This window comes from Bison bison, unplaced genomic scaffold (genome assembly GCF_000754665.1).
Source record: "Bison bison bison isolate TAMUID 2011002044 unplaced genomic scaffold, Bison_UMD1.0 scf7180017864265, whole genome shotgun sequence".
NCBI classification, from domain to species: domain Eukaryota; kingdom Metazoa; phylum Chordata; class Mammalia; order Artiodactyla; family Bovidae; genus Bison; species Bison bison.
This window is the reverse complement of record NW_011494837.1, coordinates 777885-803680: the sequence shown is the minus strand read 5'-3', so window position 1 is coordinate 803680 and position 25796 is coordinate 777885. Positions and strand designations below refer to the sequence as shown.

Genomic DNA, 25796 nt, shown 5'->3' with positions numbered 1-25796 from the left:
AAGTCCAAGGGACTCTCAAGAGTCTTCTCCAACACCACAGTTCAAAAGCATCAATTTTTCGGTGCTCAGCCTTCTTCACAGTCCAACTCTCACATCCATACATGACCACAGGAAAAACCATAGCCTTGACTAGACGAACTTTTGTTGGCAAAGTAATGTCTCTGTTTTGAATATGCTATCTAGGTTGGTCATAACTTTCCTTCCAAGGAGTAAGCATCTTTTAAAGGTATACATATATCCCCTCGCTTTTGAACCTCCCTCCCATCTCCCTCCCCATCCCACCCATCTAGGTTGATACAGAGCCTCTGTTTGGGTTTCCTGAGCCATACAGCAAATTCCCATTGGCTATCTATTTTACACACGGTAATGTAAGTTTCCATATTACTCTTTCCATACATCTCACCCTCTCCTCCCCTCTCCCTATGTCCATAAGTCTATTCTCTATGTCTGTTTCTCCACTGCTGCCCTGTAAATAAATTCTTCAGTACCATTTTTCTAGATCCTGTATATATGCATTAGAATATATTTATCTTTCTCTTTCTGACTCACTTCACTGTGTATAATAGGTTCTAGGTTCATCCACCTCATTGGAAATGAATCAAATGTGTTCCTTTTTATGGCTGAGTAATATTCCATTGTGTATATATGTACCACAACTTCTTTATGCAATACATTCATCTGTCAATGGACATCTACATTGTGTCCATGTTCTAGCTATTATAAATAGTGCTGTAATGAACAGTGAGATAAACGTGTCTTTTTCATTTTGGTTTCCTCAGGGTTTGGTCTCCTCCCACTAGGAGTGGGATTGTTGGGTCACATGGTGGTTTTATTCCTGGTTTTTTAAGGAATCTCCATACTATCTTCCATACTGGCTGTTATCAATTTACATTCCCACCAACAGTGCAAAAGCATTCCCTTTTCTCCACACCCTCTCCAGGATTTATTATTTGTAGATTTTTTTATGATGGCCATTCTGACCAGTGTGAGGTGATATCCTATTGTAGTTTTGATTTGCATTTCTCTGATAATGAGCAGTGTTGAGCATCTTTTCATGTGTTTGTTAGCCATCTGTATGTCTTCTTTGAAGAAATGTCTGTTTAGGTATTTTTCCCACTTTTTGATTGGATTGTTTGCTTTCCTGTTATTGAGTTGTATGAGAGGCTTGGAAATATATTTTGGAAATTAATCCTTTTTCAGTAATTTTATTTGCTATTATTTTCTCCCATTCTGAGGGTTGTCTTTTCACCTTGCTTATGGTTTCCTTTGCTGTGCAAAAGTTTTTAAGTTTAATCAGGTCCCACTTGTTTACTTTTGTTTTTATTTCCATTACTCTAGGAGGTGGGTCATAGAGGATTTTGCTTTGATTTGTGTCATCAAGTGTTCTGCCTATGTTTTCCTCTAAGAGTTTTATAATTTCTTGTCTTACATCTAGGTCTTTAATCCATTTTGAGTTTATCTTTGTGTACAGTGTTAGGAAGTGTTCTAATTTCATTCTTTTGCATGTAGCTGTCCAGTTTTCCCAGCACCATTTATTGAAAAGGCTGTCTTTGCCCCATTGTATATTCTTGCCTCCTTTGTCAAAAATAAAATACCTGTAGGTGCATGGATTTATTTCTGAACTTTCTATCTTGTTTCATTGGTCTATATTTCTGCCTTTGTGCCAGTACCATACTGTCTTAATGACTGTAGCTTTGTAGTATAATCTGAAGTCTTGATTATACTACAAGGAAGCTTGATTCCTCCAGCTCCATTCTTCTTTCTCAAGACTGCTTTGGCTATTCGGGGTCTTTTGTGTTTCCATATGAATTGTGAAATTTTTTGTTCTAGTTCTGTGAAAAATGTCATTGGTAATTTGATAGGGATCCCACTGAATTTGTAGACTGCATTTGGTTGTATAGTCATTTTCACAATATTGATGCTTCCTACCCAAGAACATGGAATATCTCTTCATTTGTTTATGTCATCTTTGATTTCTGTCATCAGTGTATTATAAATCATAAATGGCTGATAAATTTTGTCAATTGCTTTTTCTGCATCTATTGAGATTATCATATGGTTTTCGTATTTCAGTTTGTTAATATGGTGTATTACATTGATTGATTTTCATAAATTGAAGAATCCTTGTATCGCTGGAATAAACCCAACCTGATGACAGTGTGTGAGCATTTTGATGTGTTGCTGAATTCTGTTTGCTAAAATTTTGTTGAGGATTTTTGCATCTATGTTCATCAGTGTTATCAGCCTGTAGTTTTCTTTTTGTGTGTTGTCTTTGCCTGGTTTTGGTGATGGCGGCCTTATCGAATGAGTTTGAAAGTGTTCATTCTTCTGCAATTTTTTGAAAGAGTTTTAGAAGGATAAGCATTAGCTCTTCTCTAAATGTTTGATAGAATTCTCCTGTGAAGACATCTGGTCCTGGGCTTTTGTTTTTTGTGAGATTTTTTTTTTTTTAATCACAGCTTCAATTTCAGTGCTTGTAATTGGGTTGTTCATGATTTCTACTTCTTCCTGGTTCAGTCTTGGAAGATTGAACTTTTCTAAGAATCTGTCCAGTTCTTCCAGGTTATCCATTTTATTGCCTTATAGTTGTTCATAATACTCTCTTATAATCCTTTGTATTTCTGCATTGTCTGTTGTCCTCTCCTTTTTCATTTCTAATTTTGTTGATTTGATTCTTCTCTCTTTTTTTCTTGATGAACCTGGCTAAAGATTTGTCAATTTTGTTTATCTTCTCAAAGAACCATCTTTCGGTTTTATTAATCTTTACTATTGTTTCTTTCATTTATTTCTGCTCGGATCTTTATGGTTTCCTTCCTTCTACTAATTTTGGGGGTTTTTTGTTCTTCTTTTTCCAGTTGCTTTAGGTGTAAAGTTGTCTATTTGCTGTTTTTCTTGTTTCTTGAGGTAGGATTGTATTGCTATAAACTTCCCTCTTAGAACTGCTTTTGCTGCATCTCATAGGTTTTGAGAATCTGTGTTCATTGTCATTAGTTTCTAGAAATTTTTTTATTTCCCTTTTGATTTCTTCAGTAACCTGTTGGTTATTTTGAAACGTATTGTTTAATCTCTATGTGTTTGTGTTTCTTACAGTTTTTTTTTCTTGTAATTGATATCTAGTATTATTGCATTGTGGTTGGAGAAGATGCTTGATATGATTTCAATTTTCTTAAATTTACTGAGGTTTGATTTGTGACCTAAGATGTGGTCTATCCTGAAGAATGTGCACTTGAGAAGAAGGTGTATTCTTCTGCATTTGGATGGAATATCCTGAAGATATCAGTGGGATCTGTCTTATTTAATGTATCATTTAAGACTGTGTTTTATATTAATTTTCTGTTTTGATGACCTCTCCATTGGTGTGAGTAGGGTGTAAAGTCTCCTACTATTATTGTGTTACTGTCAATTTCTCCTTTCATGTCTGTTACTGTTTGTCTTATGTACTGAGGTGTTCCTATATTAGGTGCATAGATATTTACAATTGTTGTCTTCTCTTGGATTGATCCCTTGATCATGATGTGGTGTCCTTCCTTATATCCTGTAATCTTCTTTATTTTAAGGTCTATTTTGTCTGATATGAGGACTGCTACTCCAGCTTTCTATTGCTTCCCAATTGTATGGAATATATTTTTCCATCCTCTCACTTTCAGTCTATAAGTGTCTTTGGGTCTGAAGTGGGTTTCTTGTAGAGAGCACATATATGTGTATTGTTTTTGTATCCATTCAGCCAGTTTCTGTCTTTTAGTTGGAGCATTTAATCCATTTACATTTAATGTAATTATTGATATATATGTTTCTACTGCCATTTTCTTAATTGTTTGGGGTTGATTTTGCATATCTTTTTTCTTCTCTTGCATTTCTTGACTATATAAGCCCCTTTAACATTTGTTGTAAAGCTGGTTTAGTGGTACTGAATTCTTTTAACTTTTGCTACTCTGAAAAGCTTTTTATTTTTCCATCAGTTTTGAATGAGATCCTTGCTGAGTATTGTAACCTTGGTTGTATATTCCCTTTCCCTTTCCTTTTCATTTCAAAAGGAAATGTAGATTTCCCTTTCAATACTTTAAAAATATTCTGCCATTCCCTTCTGGCCTGCAGAGTTTCTGCTGAAAGATCAGCTGTTAAGTATATGGGGTTTCCCTTGTATGTTACTTGTTGCTTCTCCCTTGCTGCTTTTAATATTCTTTCCTTGTGTTTAGTCTTTGTTAGTTTGATTAGTATGTGTCTTGACATGTTACTCTTTAGGTTTATCCTGTATGGGACTCTTTGTGCCTCATGGACTTCATTGACTATTTCCTTTCAACTATTTTCAACTATAATCTCTTCAAAAAATTTCTCATACCCTTTCTTTTTCCCTTCTTCTTCTGGAACTCCTATAAATGGAATGTTGGTGCATTTGATATTGTCCCAGAGGTCTCTGAGACTATCATCAGTTCTTTTCATTCTTTTTACTTTATTCTGCTCTTCAGAAATTATTTTCACCATTTTATCTTCAAGCTCACTGATTCATTCTTCTGCTGTAGATATTCTGCTATTGATTACCTCTACAGTATTTTTAATTTCAGTAATTGTGTTTTGTCTCTGAATGTTTATTCTTTAATTCTTCTTGGTCTTTGTTAATTGATTCTTGCATTTTCTCCATTTTGTTTTCAAGGTTTTGATCATGTTTACTATCATTATTCTGAATCCTTTTTTAGGTATTTTGTCTATTTCCTCTTCATTTATCTGGACTTCTGTGTTTCTAGTTTGTTCCTTCCTTTGTGTAGTATTTCTCTGCCTTATCATTATTTTTTTTAACTTATTGTGTTTGAAGTCTCCTTTTCCCAGGTTTCAAGGAAAGTTGAATTCTTTCCTTGAAGAAGACTGAATTCTTTCTTCCTTTTGGTTTCTGCCTTTCTAAGTTTGGCCCAGTGGTTTGTGTAACCTTCCTATAGGGTGAGATTTGTGCTGTGTTTTTGTTTGTTTTTCCTCTGATGGGCAAGGCTGAGTGAGGTGGTAATCCTATCTGCTGATGATTGGGTTTATATTTTGTTTGTTTGTTTGTTGTTTAGATGAGGCATCCTGTACAGGGTGCCACTGGTGGTTGGATGATGCCAGGTCTTATATTGAAGTGGTTTCCTTACAGTGAGTTATCACTATTTGATACTCCCTAGGGTTAGTTCTCTGGTAGTCTAGGCTCTTGGAGTCAGTGCTCGCACTCCAAAGGCTCCAGGCTTGATCACTGGTCAAGAAAGAAGATTCCACAAGTGGTTTGTTATGGCATTAAGTGAGATTAAAACAAATATCCAAAAACAAGAAACCAAAGATGAACCCCAGACAAATGGTAGTTACAAAATCAGGCAAATAATAATTAAAATAATGGAATATACACATATACATATACATCCATGAGCAAAGTCAAACAGTCCAACAAAAATAAAATACCGTAGATTGACCCAGTGAACAAAGGAAATCAAAAATTATATTTACCAGTTAAGAACAAAACTAACTAAATCACAAACTGGAAAACAAAACTAAAGCAAGGTGCCAAGTGGGGAATAAAGCAATGAAAACAAAATTAACAAATATGTTGAGAGGAAAGGAAAGAAAGAAATGAAAGAAAGAATAAATAGGCAAAGTTAAATAGAGGTAGATGAAGAAGATTTATATACATTAAAGATTAACTGCAAGGGGAAAAGAACAGTAGGAAGCAAAAAAAGGAATAAATGTAGAATAAATATAATAGGTTTAAAACATTAACAATTAAAATTATAAAAAAGAGAAATTATTAAAAAAAGAAAATGGAAGAAGAAAGAAAAAGAAAAAAAAAAGGTATACACCCATAAGTAAAATAAAAACAGTCCAACAAAAATAAAGTACAATAGGTTGACCTGGTAAACAAAGAAAAGCAAAAATTGTATCCACCAGAACAACACTAACTAAAGCACAAACTGGAAAGTGAAATTAAAGCAAGGTGCCAATTGGGGATTAAAGCAATGAAAATAAAACTAACAAATATGTTGGGAGGAAAGGAAAAAAAAAAGAAAGAATAGATATGCAAAGTTAAATAGAGGTAGATGAAGAAGATTTATATACATTAAAGATTAATTACAAGGGGAAAAGAATAGTAAGAAAAGCAAACAATGGAATAAATGTAGAGAAAATAATAGTAGGTTTTAAAAATTAAAAATAAAAGAAAAAGGGAAAACTCCATAGAACTGCAAAAACCCAACTCAGAGACAGAGGTTTATAACAACAAAAAATGTGACTGAGAAACAAACAAACAAAAAAGCTCGAAAGCTTAATTAGATTTCCTAGTGCCAGTAAAATCAACAACTACAACAGAGGGGGGAAAAGGGGAAGAAAAAGAAAAAAAATCCAAAAGAATCTACAGAACAAGTCAAAACATAAGAATAATAAATGTTTTTCTTGAGTCACTGCTGTCAGAGTCCTTTCCCTCGCTGGAAGTCACAGTCCACCTCACCTCCCTTGGATGCCCTCCAACACGGTACTGATCTCTGGACCTGCTGTGGGGGCAGCTCAGATTCTAAACTGGTCCTATTTCTGTGTGTTCTTTCCTCCATTGTCCACAGCTATCAAAACTAGTGCATTTTATTTTGTGGGAGCTCTCAATGACCTTTTATATATTCCACAGACACGGAGTCTGCCTAGATGATTGTGTGGATTTAATCTGCATCTTGTACAGCTGGTGGGAAGATTTTGGGTCTTCTTCCTTATTAACACTGCCCATGGGTTTCAATTGTGGTTTTATTTCCACCTCTACGTATGGGTCATCCACTGGGGTTTGCTCCTGAGACTGCCCTGGAGGACCTGGGTTTGCCCCTTTGAAGGCCAGGTGTGGAGGCAGTACAGCTGCTTGGGTCACAGGGATTCTGGCAGCATCAGGTACTCAAGGGAGTTGGCAGCTAGGGCAGGAGGAAATAGTGCTTTAGAAGGGTATGGCAACCAGTATTGGCCAAAAAGCTCCAGTATTCTTGCCTAGAAAACCCTCCTCCCTCCCTGACAGAGAAGCCTGGCAGGCCACAGTCTACAGGTTCTCAAAGAGTCAGACACTACAGAAGTGACCCTGTGCTTATAGATGCAAGACTTTTTTTATGTCTGTGGCAGCTCTGCCCCAGTGAGAGTTGAGCATGAAGGCAGCATGGCTGCTTGGCTTGCGGGGACCCTGGAGGCAGCAAGTGTACAGGGACTTGGACTGCCTCTGCGGCAGGAGTTATGGCCCTATCAGAGTCTTTTTTTTTTTTTGAGCCTCTTGTAACTGGTGATTAGAAGGCCTCTTTGGCCAGTCTTTCTCTGTAGCTCTGCCCTCAGGCACTTAGAGGGCTACCTTGCTGGGATCCTTCTCTGTTGTTCAGCGTGTCAGGCACATAGAGGGGGCCCCCCTGTTTGGGGTCCTACTCTTAGATCAGCACATCAGGCACTTAAAGGGGCTCCCTGGGTGGAGTCCTATTCTGTGGTTCAATGCGGCAGGCGTTTGATGGGCCAGCCTCTCTATTGTTCAACCAACAATGCTGGTGAGTGGGGAGAGAGGGACTATGGTGATGGCTCCACCCCTTCCGTGTGACTCAGCAGTATTGCCTTGCTTCCATGGTTGCCTGGCTTTCCTCCACAGGCATTTCCCACCACAATGTCCTCCCTCACATCCCCTCGATCCATCTTTCTGCAGTCAACAGCAGCCCTCACCCTGGGATTATTCCACAATCCCTGAACTCCAGCTGCCAGCTGCTGCACCTTCCAGGGAACCTGCATCCCTGTCCTGGGTATGTATGGCTGTGGCAAGACTGTCTGATTCTCATTCCATTTATGCTGTTTCACTCTCAGTCTTAAATGTTTTCTCCTCTGACTCAGACAATTGCCTGGATGTGGGAATCGGACTTCTGCTTTAGTTCCCCCACCTGCAGGGGCAGGTCCAGTCCTACTAACACTCCTGCTTTTCCCCCTAGTTCTTACTTCATCCTACCAAGATTTGCATGGTTCTGTATATTATTTTCCACTGGTCAGGTACTCATGTCCGCTCTCAACTGGTATTCCGCATGAACTTCTGTGTCTGAAGGTGTATTCCTGATGTATCCATGGAGAGAGATGTACTCCATGTCCACCTGCTCCTCTGCCATCTTGTTCTCTTTTGCCACACCTTTTAATGTTTAAGGGACTCCAGCTCTGCTGGGTCATTTTACTAAAGCTCCATAGAATCCACAACAAAACCAATTTATTCACAGTATATGACACTCTCTCTATGCTTTCTTTAATCCAATGCACAATCTATAGGCCTCAACCATTAAAGCTTTCATTATAACTTTGTTCTTTTGTAAAAAAAAAAAATCTCTAAAGATCTGAGAAATGCTGCTTTTTCTTTAGCAACAACTTCCTCCATAGCAGCAAGATATATAGTGTGGTATACCAGATCCCTTTAATCCTAGTTAAAGTTAAAAGAAAAATCAAAATTTTAACTTATTTTAGAGGTAAAGCTTGTATCAAAGAACAGAATGAAGTCTTTTCAAAAATATGTGCATGTGCACTAAGTCCCTTCAGTCATGTTTGACTGTGGGACCCCATGGATTATAGCCCACCAGGTTCCTCTGTCGATGGGATTTCCCAGGCAAGAATACTGGAGTGGGTTGCCATTTCCTCCTCCAGGGGATCTTCCCGACCCATGGATCAAACATGCATATTTTACATCTCTGTCTTTGTCAGGCAGGTTCTTTACCACTAGGGCCACTTGGGAGGTCCTTTTCAAAAATATGGCACTTTCTAAATTTGAACTTGTGGAAGGAGAGATCCCAGGTCACTACAGAGGAAAACTGCTGTTCCTGATGAGGGTTTCAGGGGTCTCGAATGAGATGTGTTTCTTACAACCATCAGGGTAACTTGATTTTAGGGTATTATTGTGATTTAAACTTACATGTACCATATCAGTTACCAATGCACTAATATTGCATTTATATTATACTTTCTTCTGAATGATTTTAGTGTCCTTTAGGTCCTTGAGATACCAAGTTGTAATGCCACTATTCCAAAGTGCTAGGTTTCTAATTCACAATCAGGAGATCATGATCTTCCAAATAGGAAGTGGCTCATTATTTATTTTTAGTCTTTAGTGTAAAGACTTTGTCCTGGGAGTCCACCAGTTGTGTGATATCAGTTTCCCACCCCAGTCCTCAGTTCTTGGTCTGTAAAACATGGAGTTTTTGACTGGATGATCTCTGAAGTCCTTTGTAGCTCTGACATTCTTTTCGTCTGTGATTCATTATATTATTTTATGAATAAACTTCTAAATAGTTTACTTTTTCTTTTTTCTTTCTCAATAGCATTCTTAAAAATGAAAAAGCGTGTGGTTCTACCTTTGCAAACTCTTATGTCTGGTCCCTAATTAAGAAAAATAAGAATGAAGCAAGTTAAGAAATGTGTATGTTGTTTTTCTTACCACTATTTCAAAGATGTATGTGATTATTGTATGGTATAAAAGTCTTCTTAATTTTAGGCTCTCACACTGGTACACCTGAAGTGAGGCACCACTCCTCATAGTGCAGCACACATCTCAGGCCTATTGTGGCTATTTTCTGCATATCTCTATCGCAGATGGAGGTGAATTCTGTAAACAGGCAACATCAATAACATTTATATCCCCTTTGTCAAATGTAGGTTTAGAAATTTATCTTAGTATTCTGGTGCTTCTAATCCTCTTCGATTGTAACTGTTGATGCTGCGTCACTTCAGTCGTGTCCGACTCTGTGCGACCCCACAGACGGCAGCCCACCAGGCTTCCCGTCCCTGGGATTCTCCAGGCAAGAACACTGGAGTGGGTTGCCATATCCTTCTCCAATGCATGAAAGTGAAAAGTGAAAGTGAAGTCGCTCAGTCACGTCCAACTCTTAGCGACCCCATGGACTGCAGCCTACCAGGTTCCTCCGTCCATGGGATTTTCCAACTTTCTTTTCAAAAAACTAGGTTTATTTCATAAATTTATGAATAAAAATGCATTCCATTCCTTGTAATTACATAACTTCCTTGTAAGGTTTGATGTCTTTGTTGATTGTAGGTTTTGTTCCAGTTAAATGATCAACAGCTTTTCCACAAAGAAGATTTTTTGATTAATGTCCATTTTTATCTCTTAAAAGGATCCTTCCCGGCCATTGGGGTGGAAACATTCTGCCCCAGCTTCCTGAGGGCAGGGTTTTTAAATAGCCTCCAGGCCCCGCATCCAGCGCCAGGGGGAGGATCTTTGCCCCCCAGGATTCCTGCTGGTAGGTATTTCAGGTGAAGTTTTCTGCCACCAGATACAGCAGTAGAACTGTGCTTACAATTGACAGACCCACAATACAGAAATAAATATTTCTGAAATATATTGTTGAACAGAAGTGCAAGTGGCTTTTTGATTAATAGATGAAGAAACCACATTTGTGATGCATAATGCTCCAAGAATAATGTAAAGGAAGTGGAAGAAGGATCTCTAAACTGAGCATCTGATCAGTATAGTGCTGCCTCTTTCTTCTAGGGAAGATTTTTCATAAATAAAAACAAGAGATTCAGGTCCCAAATTTGTAACTCAAGAATAAAACAAGGTCGAATTTAAGCCACTTTACCACTTGGAATTGGCTAGAAAAGAGAATTTAAAACAGTTTTATTAACTGAAAAATAATTCTGCATTTACAGTTTACAGAGATTTAAATAAAGTTCCATTTCACTAAAGAAAAATTATTTGAAAAAAAGTGAGAAAGTAGCAAATGTGACATTTAACATTAACAAAAAGACAATTCTGAGTAAGAAAATTAATGCACACTTTTCCCTAGAAATATCAATCTGACCAAAACCATATTTTATCAATGAATAATAACAAAATATAGGATATTGAATCTCTTAAAATATAATTTCAAAATTTAGTAAATCACTTTGTATTATACTTATCCATTATCCATTATCCTTAGTATTATGATAATCATAAATTGTCTTATTATTGTTATTTTGTAAATATCCAGCTTTCTTCCTCCCTTTTTCATGAAACATGCAAATCCATTTTACATGTGTTTAGAAAAATGGAATTAGGATATTGATCCTTGAATTTTTATCATAATTCTTGTGGTTTTTGTATCATAGATAATACTATGCTACAAGTTATGGTAATGATCCTATATTTTCACAAGGGTGACCCAGCCAGCCAAATAATGAGAGCATTTGAAAAACTAGGGAATAAAATGGAAACAAAATCTCATCATGCAAATTTCTTACTTTTCTTAGCAAAATTATGCCATCAAAGCCTAAAATTATTACACTGACTTTTTTTCATTTGCCTTTCAATTACCCTTGCCTACTTTCAATTACTCTTTCCTACAAAAAGTAACAAACCATAGTATGCTTCCATGTCATTTGGTTTTATCATTGGATAATTACTGAAGTGGCCAACAATGCCATGGATAAAGTAGGGACCAAAATTATATGAAACAAAAATTAGCAATTTTTATTCTCGTGAGTGTGATGCCACCCTTTTTTTCTCTCTAGAACAAAGTGGTATCAGTTGCATAGAAATTTTATTGGTGGTGGTGGTGGTGGTGGTGGTAGTGATGGTAATGTTGCAAAAAATTAGAAATAGAAGTCTATATAAACTGAGCTCTCAGAGTTAACAGCAAATATAAAAAATATAGCTTTCATACATATTATTAAGATTTCACCAATTGGAATTGGAGAGATGAACGGATGATTTATAGTTTGATAGTTTAATCTTTAACTCTTAATGACAAATCTTGGTGGATTTAGGTATGTTTGGCAGAAATGACAATATGAACTTCAGTAGAGACTTGACTTATTCAACATTACTGGTAAAAGTGATAACCCTTGTCATTTAGCCACTGAGAATGATAGAAGCAAGATAGTGTTTCTATAACACATACACAAAAACAACTTTCCAGAGAGGAATCTAGAAGAACACTAGCACTCTGTTCATCTAAGCTTTCAGCCAAATTCGCCTCCAGCCTTCATGGGAGAGAAAACAGTTCAGTTTTCATTACTTATATACAAATCAGGTATAACAAAATTGCTTCATAAAAAAAATTATAGATCTAAACTTGTTCCTATACCCTCAAAGTGAAATTAACTGACCTGACTTTTTCTGGCTTATATCACTTTGATAAGTGATCCCTGTATACTCTCTCTGGTATTTTTCAGTAATCATGCTATGATTTCAAAGGTAATTTTTATCCTCTTTCATTCAGCTATAGTTTATTTCCCAAGAATTTGCTGTATAATTTTGTGTTAAGAAGGGTGAAGCAATGATCATGAGAAGTTTTTATTGTTCCATGTTAAAAAAGGAAAAAACTAAGCTATTTATTTGCTACCTACTAGCTGAGTGACTCTTTGGGTTTAAGACACCATTTGAGGACACAAAGCACTCCTTCCTGTAACCTGTATCATGGTACTTTTAAAAAGCTGGCCAGAGGTTGATGGCTACTGGGCAGAAATTAATTTTCTTTATACCAATTGATTATATGTCGCAGAACTTTCAGGGTCTCATAGATATTCACTATGTCATTCAAAGAATCAGAAAATCTGTTCTAATTATGGTACTAATTTAGTTCCCAATTACTTCCTTAATCAAATTTAAATGAGATACATGATTATGCCTTGTATAAAATAGGTTATTTGCATTCATGTCACACTGTTCTATTAAGGAATAATATTTTTGCAATGTTTTTACACTAATAATAAAAGAATCACTGAATCATGAGAACAAGGAAGCAGACAAGTCTGAAATCTGTATTTATGGAATGGCTGTCAATTGTTTATATGACCTTTCTCATTGCTAGAAGGGTTGTAGTAAAGGGTTATTATTCTTAGTTTCAAATAGAGAAAAACACCAGGAAGTGATGGGCTGAAAATTGAATACCAAATATATTCATATGTTATTGCAGTGCTTTTCAAATAGTAGTCACTCAGTGAAGTAAGAAAATCCCAGGAGAGAAGGCAGGAAGAGTGGGGAGGGGAGCTAACACAAACAAAGTGGATGGGGAAAGAAAGGAAAAATAATTATAAAAAGACATAAGTCAACTTATATTTTTTTTAATCAAACTCTTCCCCATTGTATTCCTCCCTATTAAATTCAAAGTCTATCTCCTTGAATTAATGTCCTTCTTGGAAATATGTCATCCAAGTATAATCTACAATGATAAAGTTGGTCTCTTTGCTCCACCTAGTTATTCCTTTGATCTATTTCTGTAGTCAAACAGTATTTGAAAGTGAGACAGAACATTTTGTATGCCATAGTGTACTGATTATACACAGGGTCTTAGACTGATGACTCACCTTATGACAGACTCTACCTTTACACTTTTGATGGTTTCATATGCTTACAATAAACAAAGAAAATCAGAGTAATGAAGTTTTTGAGAAATAGAATTATTCACTAATAATGATGATGCAATAATATTTGGAAGATTCACTGGTCCAATTTTCTGTCCAGAGTTATAGCAATAACTCTGACATCATGTGACATCTTAAATTTACATTAGATCCAAACATTACAATGTATCTTGAAAACTTATTTATAAAATATAAAGGTATATTCATTATGCTCAGAAGGTAATACCTTAGGTTGAGGTTGAGTATGATTAGCTCAAAAACTCTACGTTACACTTTTATAACAGTGTCATTGTGGAAGACTTGATGCTATTTTTCATTAATGAAATAATTCGTATATATAGAGGTTAGATTCTAGGCCAAACCTAGATATATACCTTAAACTAAGAAGCTTTTTTAATTATGAGTAAAGTCCAGAAAACAGCAATCACAGAAAGCAGTCTACATGTAGAATTTAGAAATAGATAAATTCTAAAAGAAAAAAATCAATGTTGAAGGTCTTCCTAATACTTCCTTTGTGGTTAGTTTGGAAGCTCTTTAATTGTTGAGGGGATGTTCTCCTGAAACACCATCTCAGTTTGTCTACCTATGCTTAAATATAATGCTATATATAAAACACCTTTTTTGAGATTTTTACCTGGTTGGATAGAATCACCGACTCAATGGACATGGGTTTGTGTGGACTCTGGGAGTTGGTGATGGACAGGGAGGCCTGGAGTGCTGCGGTTCATGGGGTCGCAAAGAGTCGAACACGACTGAGTGACTGAACTGAACTGAACTGAACTGAACTTGAGTTTTTCTCCACTGCATGCCATATGTTAGGTTCAAGGTAAATGACGGGGTAAATAGCTTTTTTCACCTTGCTTTGCCAATTTTGTGAGACTTCCTGTCTGTTTACTCTGAGTCAGTTTAAAAAACAACTGTGAACACATGAGGACTCAAACACCAGACTTGCAATTATTAGGTATATCAGTTCAGTTCAGTCACTCATTCGTGTCTGACTCTTTGCAACCCCATGGACTGCAGCATGCCAGGCTTCCCTGTCCATCACCAACTCCCAGAGATTGCTCAAACTAATGTCCATTGAGTCAGTGATGCCATCCAACCATCTCATCCTGTCCTCCCCTTCCCCTCCTGCCTTCAAACTTCCCCAGCATCAGGGTCTTTTCCAGCGAGTCAGTTCTTTACATCAGGTGGCTAAAGTATTGAAGCTTCAGCCTTAGCATCAGTCCTTCCAATGAACTCCCAGGACTGGTCTCCTTTGGGATTGACTGGTTGGATCTCCTTGCTGTCCAAGGGACTCTCAAGAGTCTTCCTCAACACCACAGTTCAAAAGCATCAAGTCTTTGGTGCTCAGCTTTCTTTATAGTCCAACTCTCACATCCATGCATGACTACTGGAAAAACAATACCTTTGACTAGACAGAGCTTTGTTGGTAAAGTAATGTGTCTGCTTTTTAATATGCTGTCTAGGTTCGTCATTGCTTTTCTTCCAAGGAGCAAGTGTCTTTTAATTTCATGGCTGTGGTAACCATCTGCAGTGATTTTGGAGCCCCCAAATATAAGTCTGTCACTGTTTCCACTGTTTCCCCATCTATTTGCCATGAAGTGATGGGACCAGATGCCATGATCTTCGTTTTTTGAATGTTGAGTTTTAAGCCAGCTTTTTCACTCTCCTCTTTCACTTTCATCAAGAGGGTCTTTAGTTCCTCTTTGCTTTCTGCCATGAGGGTGGTGTCATCTGCATATCTAAGGTTAATCGTTAGGTATATGATTAATAGTAATATTTAATATCATTTATTTTTTACCTTTGGAAAGAGGTTTGGATGAGCCTTATACTCAAGTAACCAGACTTTTTTGTATCCTTACTGCTGTCTCCTGACAGTAATTATTAAGACATGAATTCACAATTCAAGTTTCTATAAACCAATAACAGATCCAACTAGACCATTTCTATAGCAAAGGACGTACAGTGCCAAGCCAATATTAAAATGTCTCTGAAGTATGTTAGCAATGATTATCAGTATTTTCCTTTCCATATTTCATGTGAAATCCTATATGGATCAGGGCAAATATCGCATGCACTATTAGCCTGTCAAAAAAAATTGTATTGAGAAGGCATATAGTTTAGATATTAGAAATAAGCCAGGAAAAATAAGTAAGGTTGAAGTGGCAGAGACTCTAGGATCTAGTGAATATCAGATTTTGATGCATATAGAGTACTGCAGAAAGGCATTAATGTAAATATATAAGACTGGATGGCAGGCTTTGAAGGAATATACAGTGAGTTAAGAAAAATTGGCATGAACTCAGTTTATCAAGGGAAATCAACAATGGAAAAGTATATATCTTTTAAATACAATCAAACTGCAGTTTAGAAAAATCAAAGTAAACTGTTCCACTTCTTTATATGTTCAGGCATCCTAAAAAAAAAAAAAAAAATCAGTATCTTTGTTTTCAGTCTACAATTGGATATTTAAAACTTAATCACTTTTGACAAAATTTCTACTTGCTACAGTTCTCCTGTGAATGATTATTCTTTTTATATTTTTTGGTAGTATTTATGGCAAATTTCTTTATGTTTAACATATACTGTTGTAATAAATGTACATAAAAGATAAGAGCTGTTGGTTTACATTTCACGTAAGAAGTCTTCAGGGTGGGGGCGGGGCGGGAAACAAACTCTTTTTTGATTGAAGGGTGTGTATTTTATATATTTCTGTGGCTAAAAATGTTGCCAATTACCCTGAATAAGATGTATGTGAATGAGTGTTTTTGTTTGTACCTACTTAAACCAAGAGCTAATTATAATAGGAATAAATTAAATTAGATTAAATGTGCAAAATAAAATCCTGAATAAATGATTCAAAGTGCAAATTTTGAATTTGTGTGTGGTAAGAGAAACCTTCATCTCGATTCCTAATTCCTGGTTTCTTTATTCCTTGCAATGTGTATGATTTCAAGCCCCAGTAAGCCCCTCAATACTGTTCTGCACAGTTATGTCTCCTAGACAATGCTCCTCCTTGAAAGTTTATTCAGCTCCAGACTTTAAAAGGAAATTCTGTAAACTGCAACTATTTGAAACTAGGATAGGGACTCTGAGGTAGGATCAGGGAAAAGACCAAGATTATTCTATTTCAGATTTGAGGAAAGGTATAGAGGAGAGAAGGTCACTGATTAAATGACAGAGAACACACCCTGCTGACAGAAGCACAAGAAACGTGACATGAGTGACTGTATTTCTAATTCAGATCAGATCAGTCGCTCAGTCGTGTCCGACTCTTTGCGACCCCATGAATCGCAGCACGCCAGGCCTCCCTGTCCATCACCAACTCCCAGAGTTCACTCAGACTCACGTCCATCGAGTCAGTGATGCCATCCAGCCATCTCATCCTGTCGTCCCCTTCTCCTCCTGGCCCTAATCCCTCCCAGCATCAGAGTCTTTTCCAATGAGTCAACTCTTCACACGAGGTGGCCAAAGTATTAGAGTTTCAGCTTTAGTATCAGTCCTTCCAATGAACACCCAGGGCTGATCTCCTTCAGAATGGACTGGTTGGATCTCCTTGCAGTCCAAGGGACTCTCAAGAGTCTTCTCCAGCACCACAGTTCAAAAGCATCAATTCTTCGGCGCTCAGCCTTCTTCACAGTCCAACTCTCACATCCATACATGACCACAGGAAAAACCATAGCCTTGACTAGAGGAACCTTTGTTTGCAAAGTAATGTCTCTGCTTTTGAATATGCTAAGTTGGTCATAACTTTCCTTCCAAGGAGTAAGCGTATTTCTAGTTAAACATATGTAAACACTTTAATTTTAAACATATGTAAACACCCCCCTTAAACAACAGTGTTTGCAACACTGTTATTGCTAGGTTAGAATTATTTAAAAACACTTTTTGGCATATATTGATATGTTAGGAGAGAGTGTAATTTCCTCAGTTCTGTCTCACTACAACAAAGATTTAAAATGACGGAGCAGTGTTACAGCTTCATTACAGCTCAGAGTTTTATTTGGTAAAGAAAATCCATCCCCACACATGAAGATGAGCTGACCTCGCAGGAGAGGCGTCAGCTGGTCTTGGCTCCCTCTTATTATATGCTTTGGCTCCTCCCACCTGGCCTGCCCTAGGCAAACTAGAGCTAGCCAGGAAGGGGACCTGTTTGTTTCACCTGAGGTTCTCACTCTGATCCACGAATTTTTCCTTTGTTCCCTTTTCACGGGCTTTTCCTTTGTCTATCTTTTAGCCACTGCCATTTTGGACTCCTTTTTCTATTCTAACTATTCCAAAACCACTGCAAGAAAGGTTAGCCAGATAACATTAAGATTTGTGTTTGGTCTGCTTCCTTTGTTGCTTAAGGTCAGTGAGTTCCAAAGAGTATGTATGTCATCTTTTGGTTCTTTGACTTTCCTGAGGAGAAATACACAAAAGGTTAGAAAATGATTTAAAATTTATGGATGACAACTTGAAGGTGTCATTTGGACAAAGAAAAGTCAGGATGGGAATATATATAAAATGAAGGTGTAATTCAAACCTTCAAGTATCATTCAGTCTATAAAAACTTTAATCTGTTGCACAATCTGTGGGTTTAAGGACTCCTATTGTTAGATGATCCTGATGTTGTGGTACAGTTCACAGACTCAGATTCTTTATGGAGTATACTTTGTTTTCTGGCCAAAAATAACAGACTCTCTTTTCCAAGAAAATGGATATATACTCATATAAATAAATGTTTGTATATAATTTTAGAAAGTCTCTGGCTCCCCTTGAAGTCCATCAATGAAGAATTTCAGATTATTAAAAACTTAATATTCTATATGTAAAGTTCTGTTTCACTGACATCATGAGCAGCAGCATCTTCATGTAAGATTGACAATGCATTTAAAAGAAAAAGAAACAAAGCCCAGGGTGCATTTGGTATCAAACTCAAACATTTACAGACTTCCCTTGTGGCTCAGCTGGTAAAGAATCCACCTGCAATGTGGGAGACCTGGGTTTGATCCCTGGTTTGGGAAGATCCCCTGGTGAAGGGAAAGGCTACCCACTCCAGTATTCTGCCTGGAGAATTCTATGGACTCTATAGGCCATGGGATCTAAAGAGTCAGACACAACTGAGTGACTTTCACTTTCACTTTCTTTGGAACATTTTCAAAGATAGTTTCAATTGTTTTTTCCTGTCAGAAAGACATGAAAAATCTTAAAGGAGCCTTTAAGTAATCTCCAGATGTATTTTACTAGTTGTTTGTACTTTTCTATTTTCAGATTCCTTAAATAGTTTTAGCCTTTGACTTTAGCTCTGCTTTCTAATTAGCATAAATGCTTTTTTTTCTCTAAATACTATTTGAATAAGTTTCTTAAAAATCCAGACTTTACGTATATGACAGTTTAAATTCTCAGTTGAGAGCATATATCAATGCCCTAGAGACGTTCGTGTTTTATTATCACAAACTGTACCATCTATTTTGATCCAATTCAAAGACACTGTCAACACTTTCAAAAGATTCATCCAAGAACCGTTTTCTTTTCAGAAAGAAACATTCTGAAAAATTTTGCACAGTCTGCTAAAGCTTACTCTCCATGTGAGTCAGTGTTTAATCTTTGTGTTTCGATTGGGATTATTGTATTGGTGTTTTCACCTTAATGCGAAATAAAAGAAACCGAGCTGCGTAAATGCTTCTTGCCTTCCCGCAGAGCGCCATGCTTGCTCTCCTGGGCTGCTGGGCCACTTTGGAACATAGAAAGGTGGGGAAAGACCAGCCCTGTTGTAAAACACATTTCATCTCAGCTTTTGTTCTCTTGCATTATAGAACAAAGCACAGTGGAAGTTGCCCTGTGGCACAGTGTTAGCTTTTCATAGTTCTATACACAGAGGTCTTACAGAAATGTGCTTAACAAAATTGAACATTAAAAAAATTTAAATTATTTGTAAGAGTTGCAGAAAAGATTAAAAAGTAAGTAGTAACTTTCCTGAAGGTGAAAAAATAAAAGTAGCTGGTAGTTTAATTTACATCATATATATGAGTCATTTGGATTTTCCTGATGACTCAGTGGTGAAGAATCCACCTGCAATATAGGAGCCTCAGGAGACGCAGGTTTGATCCCTGGGTCAGGAAGTTCCCCTGCAGGTGGGCATGGCAATCCACTCCAGTATTCTTGCCAGGAGAATCCCATGGACAGAGGAGCCTGGCTACAGTCCATAGGGTTGCAAAGAATTGGACACTACTGAGCAAGAAAGCATTGATTCATTTAACAATGTTTTCTCCATTATAATTAAAATCTCACCATAAATAACCAATACAGTTAAGATTAAATATATCCTATGCAGAAGTTTGTTTGACTTTTAAATTTTCTGTTGATTTTCTTTTGATTAGTGAATCATATAAAAGACCAAAAGACTGAATATTTGATCATTTATATAATCATAACACACTTTTGAAGCCAGAGTAGAGCACAACTTTTGAAACACTACTGGAAAATATGACATCTTTTTCTCAGAGCTTCAGGACTCTTTCTTAAAACATTCCTTTGTAAATTACACTTAAGATCATTATCATAAACTGATGTTTAGGAGATGGGAGAAGCAAAATCTACAGGCTATCCCAACGCGTTTCCTTAGCATGCACTTCCCTTTGTATATAGACTATCATAAGGCTTTATGGGCTTTAAAATCCTAGAACTTCTCAAGGACAAAACATCTTTGGAAGCAATACAGTGAATAGTCCATAATGGATTTCCAGGATGTGTTTCTAAGATGAGGCGCAGAGAGATTTGGGGCAATGTTTCATGTTTTCTAAATTACTAATGGAGACCCAAATATCATTTGGGGGTATGACAAGATGGCCAGGCATTCAGACTCTGAAGCCAGATTGTCTGGCTGCAAGCCCTGGCTCTGCCAATTTCTCAGTGTGTATCCTTGGACAGGTTCCTTCAACTCTCAGTGAATCCGTAATCATATCTGTTAGATTGAACTAGTGATTACACTCACGGCAGGTCCTGGTGTGAGGATTAAATGAGTTAACACATGTACAACTCTTAGAGCAATATCCAGCACATCGAAAAACTTATTTTTTAAGTCAGTTGTTATTACATATGTTCTGATTTAGATGTAGTATCTATTTTTAAATTATAAACAGAAAAAGTTTTCACAGAAAGAAACCAAGGACAAAGTGATATGAAATTATTTATTTGACAAGCAGTTTAGTTTTGTTTTGAACTTAGCATAAGTTTCATTTTCATGTTTTGAACATTTCACAGTATTACAAGTTTATAAGGATTCTCTGGTGTGTGTTGTTCATTGCTGCCTAGTGTCATGTCCAACTCTTGCACCCCATGGATTGTAGCCCACCAGGCTTCTCTGTCCATGGGATTCTCCAGACAAGAATACTAGAGTGGGTTACCATTTCCTTCACCAGGGGACCTTCCTGACCCAAGGATCAAACTTGGGTCTCTTATGTCTCCTACATTGCAGGTGGGTTCTTTACCAATTGAGCCACACAGGAAACCCCAATATTAATTAAACTATTGATTGTTATATAATCAATTATTTATTTCACAATAGAGGGAAATCTAAAAGTCATAAATTAACTAATTTCAATGTATATGCTTTTAATATGATTATTATAACATTACTTTTATATGTGCTGATGTACTAAAAAATCAAGAAAGCCATTCTTAATTCAAATGTTACTAAAATCTTACAATCTGGTTAGTATCTTACTTTGGAAACCACAGTCTAAATTAAACATCTTTGGTAGTAACTAACTTTCATTGTCAACAAGGCACTTCTAGTTAAAGAGACATCTTTTTGGTCATATGTAATTTCCAGTGGAAAGAAAGAAAGTACTGAATATTACTGAAGTTAATTGATACAGATGGTATGCCACTGCTTTCTGAAACTGTCAAGAAAATTATATTTCATTTCTTTAGCCTCGTATCTTTGACTTACTCTCAAATCCAGAAGTGATATTATTTTCATAAATGCAAAAAAAACCCTAATTTCTACTCAACTGTTTTATCACAGAATAAAATAATTTATTATTCAGCATTAATCCAAAGGTATTTGGATCACTTCTGAATTTTAAAAGCAAAGTAAAGCAATTAAGAGAAAGCATTGAAAGAAATTAACAATAATTATTACACATATTTAGAAGTTTCAAACATTTCTAAGATTAAAATTAATTCAAGAGTAACCTAAGATATACTGGCAGGGGCAGAAATCTGCAAAGAGAGTACAGAAGACACAAGATGGCTTTTTAGATAGGAGTAAGAATCTACTTCATGCAGATACTCTATATTGTAGAATGATATTTAAATATGCACATGCCACCACCCTTATGGCAGAAAGCAAAAAAGAACTAAAGAGCCTCTTCATGAAAGTGAAAGAAGAGAATGAAAATGTTGCCTTAAGACTCAACATTCAGAAAACTAAAATCATGGCATCTGGTCCCATCATTTCATGGGAAATAGATGGAGAAACAGTGGAAACAGTGGCTGACTTTATTTTGGGGGGCTCCAAAATCAGTGCAGATGGTGATTGCAGCCATGAAATTAAAAGACGCTTGCTCCTTGGAAGAAAAGTTATAACCAACCTAGACAGCATATTAAAAAGCAGACACACTACTTTGCCAACAAAGTTCCATCTAGTCAAAGCTATGGTTTTTCCAGTAGTCAGGTATGGATGCGAGAGTTGCACTATAAAGAAAGTTGAGTGCCAAAGAATTGATGCTTTTGAACTGTGGTGTTGGAGAAGATCTTGAAAGTCTTTTGGACTGCAAGAAGATCCAACCAGTCCATCCTAAAGGAAATCAGTCCTAAATATTCATTGGAAGGACTGATGCTGAAGCTGAAACTCCTATAGCTTAGCCACTTGATGTGAAGAACTGACTCACTAGAAAAGACCCTGATGCTGGGAAAAATTGAAGGCAGGAGGAGAAGGGGATGACAGAGGATGAGATGGTGGAATGGCATCACCGATTCAATGGACATGTGTTTGAGTAAACTCCAGGAGTTAGTGATGGACAGGGAGGGCTGGCATGCTGCAGTCCATGGGGTCACAAAGAGTCGGACATGACTGAGCAACTGAACTGAACTCCTCCATTATGATATAATCAATCTCATGTGACTGAACATGGAGGTGTTAATATTATATATAAATACACAAGTGAGGAATGTATATAGTGTACAAATGAGGACTGTGAAGCAGTGAGATAAGTGAGTTATGATAGGGCACTTGCCCAAAGTGGAAGTCTTCAGCAGCATGTGCTCTGACTCTAATCTCACATCTTCTGCCTGCACTATGCTAGTACATAAGGTGTAAGGTAATATACCATCACAGTTTGCCTGGGACACAAGGACTACCATGATAAAACCAGGAATTAACTGCATCATATAAAACACGTAACTATCAAATTGGGTTAAAGATTTACTGAGCATGGCCACGCCCATCAGAACAGTTTCCCCCTTAGTCAGTCTCTCCCATCAGGAAGCTTCATAAGTCTCTTATCCTTATCCATCAGAAGGCATACAGAAGGAAAACCACAAACACAGAAAATTAATCAAACTGATTACATGGACCACACCATTGTCTAACTCAATGAAACTGTGAGCCATGCCGTGTAGGGCGAGCCAAAACAGACAGTTCTTGGTGGAGAGTTTCAACAAAACGGGGTCCACTGGAGAAGGGAATGGCAAACCACTTCAGTGTTCTTGCCTTGAGAACTCCATGAACAGTACGAAAAAACAAAAGATAGGACACTGAAAGATGAACTCCCCAGGTTGGTATGTGCCCAAAATGCTACTGGAGAACAGTGGAGAAATAAATCCAGAAAGAATGAAGAGATGGAGCCAAAGCAAAAACAACACCCAGTTGTGGATGTGACTGGTTGTGAAGTAATGTCCAATGCTAAAGAACAATATTGCATGGGAACCTGGAATGTTAAGTCCATGAATCAAGGTAAATTGGAAGTGATCAAACAGGAGATGGCAAGGGTGAAATTCAACATTTTAGGAATCAGTGAACTAAAACGAACTGGAATGGCTAAATTTAACTCAGATGACCATTATATCTACCACTGTGGGCAAGAATCCCTTAGAAGAAAGGGAGTAGCCTTCACAGTCAACAAAAGAGTCTGAAATGCAGTACTTGGCTGCAATCTCAAAAAACCACAGAATGATCTCTGTTCGTTTCCAAGGCAAACTATTCAGTATCACAGTAATCCAAGTCCTTGCCCCAAGCAGTAATGCTGAAGGAGCTGAAGCTGAACGAGTCTATGAAGACCTACAAGATCTTCTAGAACTAACATCCAAAAAAAGGTGTACTTTTCATTATAGGGGACTGGAATGCAAAAGTAGGAAGTCAAATGATACCTGGAGTAACAGGCAAATTTGGCCTTGGAGTACAAATGAAGCAGGGCAAAGGCTAACAGAGTTTTGCCAAGAAAACACACTGGTCATATCAAACACCCTCTTCCAACAACACAAGAGAGGACTCTACACATGGATCACCAGACGGTCAATACCAAAATATGATTAATTATATTCTTTTCAGTCAAAGATGGAGGAACTCTATACAGTCAAAAAAAACAAGACAGGGAGCTGACTTTGGCTCAGATTATGAACTGCTTATTGCAAAATTCAGAGTTAAATTGAAGAAAGTAGGGAAAACCCTAGACCATCCAGGTATGACCTAAATCAAATCCCTTATGATTATACAGTGGGGGTGACAAACAGATTCAAGGGATTACATCTGATAGACAGAATGCCTGAAGAACTATGGACAGAGGTTCATGATACTGTACAGAAGGCAGTGATTGAGACCATCCCCAAGAAAAAGTAATGCAGAAAGGCAAATTGATTGTCTTAGGAAGCCTTACAAATAGCTGAGGAAAGAAGAGAAGCAAAAGGCAAAGGAGAAAAAGCAAGATATACCCATCTAAATGCAGAGTTCCAAATAACAAGGAGAGATAAGAAAGCCTTCCTCAGTGATCAATGCAAAGAAATAGAGGAAAACAATAGAATGGGAAAGACTAGAGATCTCTTGAAGAAAATTAGAGATACCAAGGGAACATATCATGCAAAGATGGGCACAATAAAGGATGGAAATGGTATGGACCTAACAGAAGCAGAAGATATTAAGAAGAGGTGGCAAGAATACACAGAAGAATTAAACAATAAAGATCTTCATGACCCAGATAACCATGATGGTTTGATCACTCACCTAGAGCCAGACATCCTGGAATGTGAAGTCATGTGGGCCTTAGGAAGCATCACTGCAAACAAAGCTAGTGGAGGTGATAGAATTCCACTTGAGCTATTTCAAATCCTAAAAGATGATGCTGTGAAAGTGCTATACTCAATATGCCAGCAAATTTGGAAAACTCAGCAGTGGCCACAGGACTGGAAAAAGTCAATTTTCATACCAACCCCAAAGAAAGGCAATGCCAAAGAATGCTCAAACTACCACATAATTGTACTCATCTCACACGCTAGTAAAGTAATGCTTAAAATTCTCCAAGCCAGGCTTCAATAGTACATGAACTGTGAGCTTCCAGATGTTCAAGCTGGTTTTAGAAAAGGCAGAGGAACCAGAGATCAAATTGCCAGCATCCTCTGGATCATCAATAAAGCAAGAGAGTTCCAGAAAAATATCTGCTTCTGCTTTATTGACTATGCCAAAGCCTTTGACTGTGTGGATCACAACAAACTGTGGGAAATTCTTAAAGACATGGTAATACCAGACCACCTAACCTACCTCTTGAGAAATCTGTATGCAGGTCAAGAAGCAATCATTAGAACTGGACATGGAACAACAGACTGGTTCCAAATTGGGAAAGGAGTATGTCAAGGCTGTATATTGTCACCCAGCTTATTTAACTTATATGCAAAGTACATAATGAGAAACACTGGGTTGTATGAAGCACAAGCTGGAATCAAGATTGCTGAGAGAAACATTAATAATGTCAGATATGCAGATAACCCCACCCTTATGATAGAAAGCGAAGAAGAACTAAAGACCCTCTTGATGAAAGTGAAAGAGGAGAGTGAAAATGTTGGCTTAAAACTCAACATTCAAAAAACTAAGATCATGGCATCTGTTCCCATCACTTGATGGCAAATAGATGGTAAAACAATGAGAGAGACTTTATTTTGGGGGCTCCAAAATCACTGCAGATGGTGACTGCAGCCATGAAATTAAAAGACACTTGCTCCTTGGAAGAAAAGCTATGACAAACATAGCCAGTATGTTAAAAAGCAGAGACATTACTTTACCAACAAAGGTCCATCTAGTTCAAGCTATGGGTTTTCCGGTAGTCATGTATGGATGTATGGATGTGAGAGATGGACTATAAAGAAAGTCGAGCACCAAAGAATTGATGCTTTTGAACTGTGGTGTTGGAGAAGATTCTTGGGAGTCCCTTGACTGCCAGGAGATCCAACCAGTCCATCCTAAAGGAAAT

The 25796-nt window shown here is 37.2% G+C and overlaps 1 protein-coding gene across 1 annotated transcript in view; it reads left to right on the top strand.

The window, feature by feature from the left end:
* EPHA6 (EPH receptor A6) overlaps nt 1-25796 on the top strand; it is a 1018858-nt gene that overhangs the window by 835492 nt on the left and 157570 nt on the right. The window contains exon 12 of the mRNA XM_010848390.1: nt 10116-10241. Within this exon, the coding sequence (XP_010846692.1) occupies nt 10116-10241 (126 nt within the window). The remainder of the gene's footprint in view (nt 1-10115; nt 10242-25796) is intronic.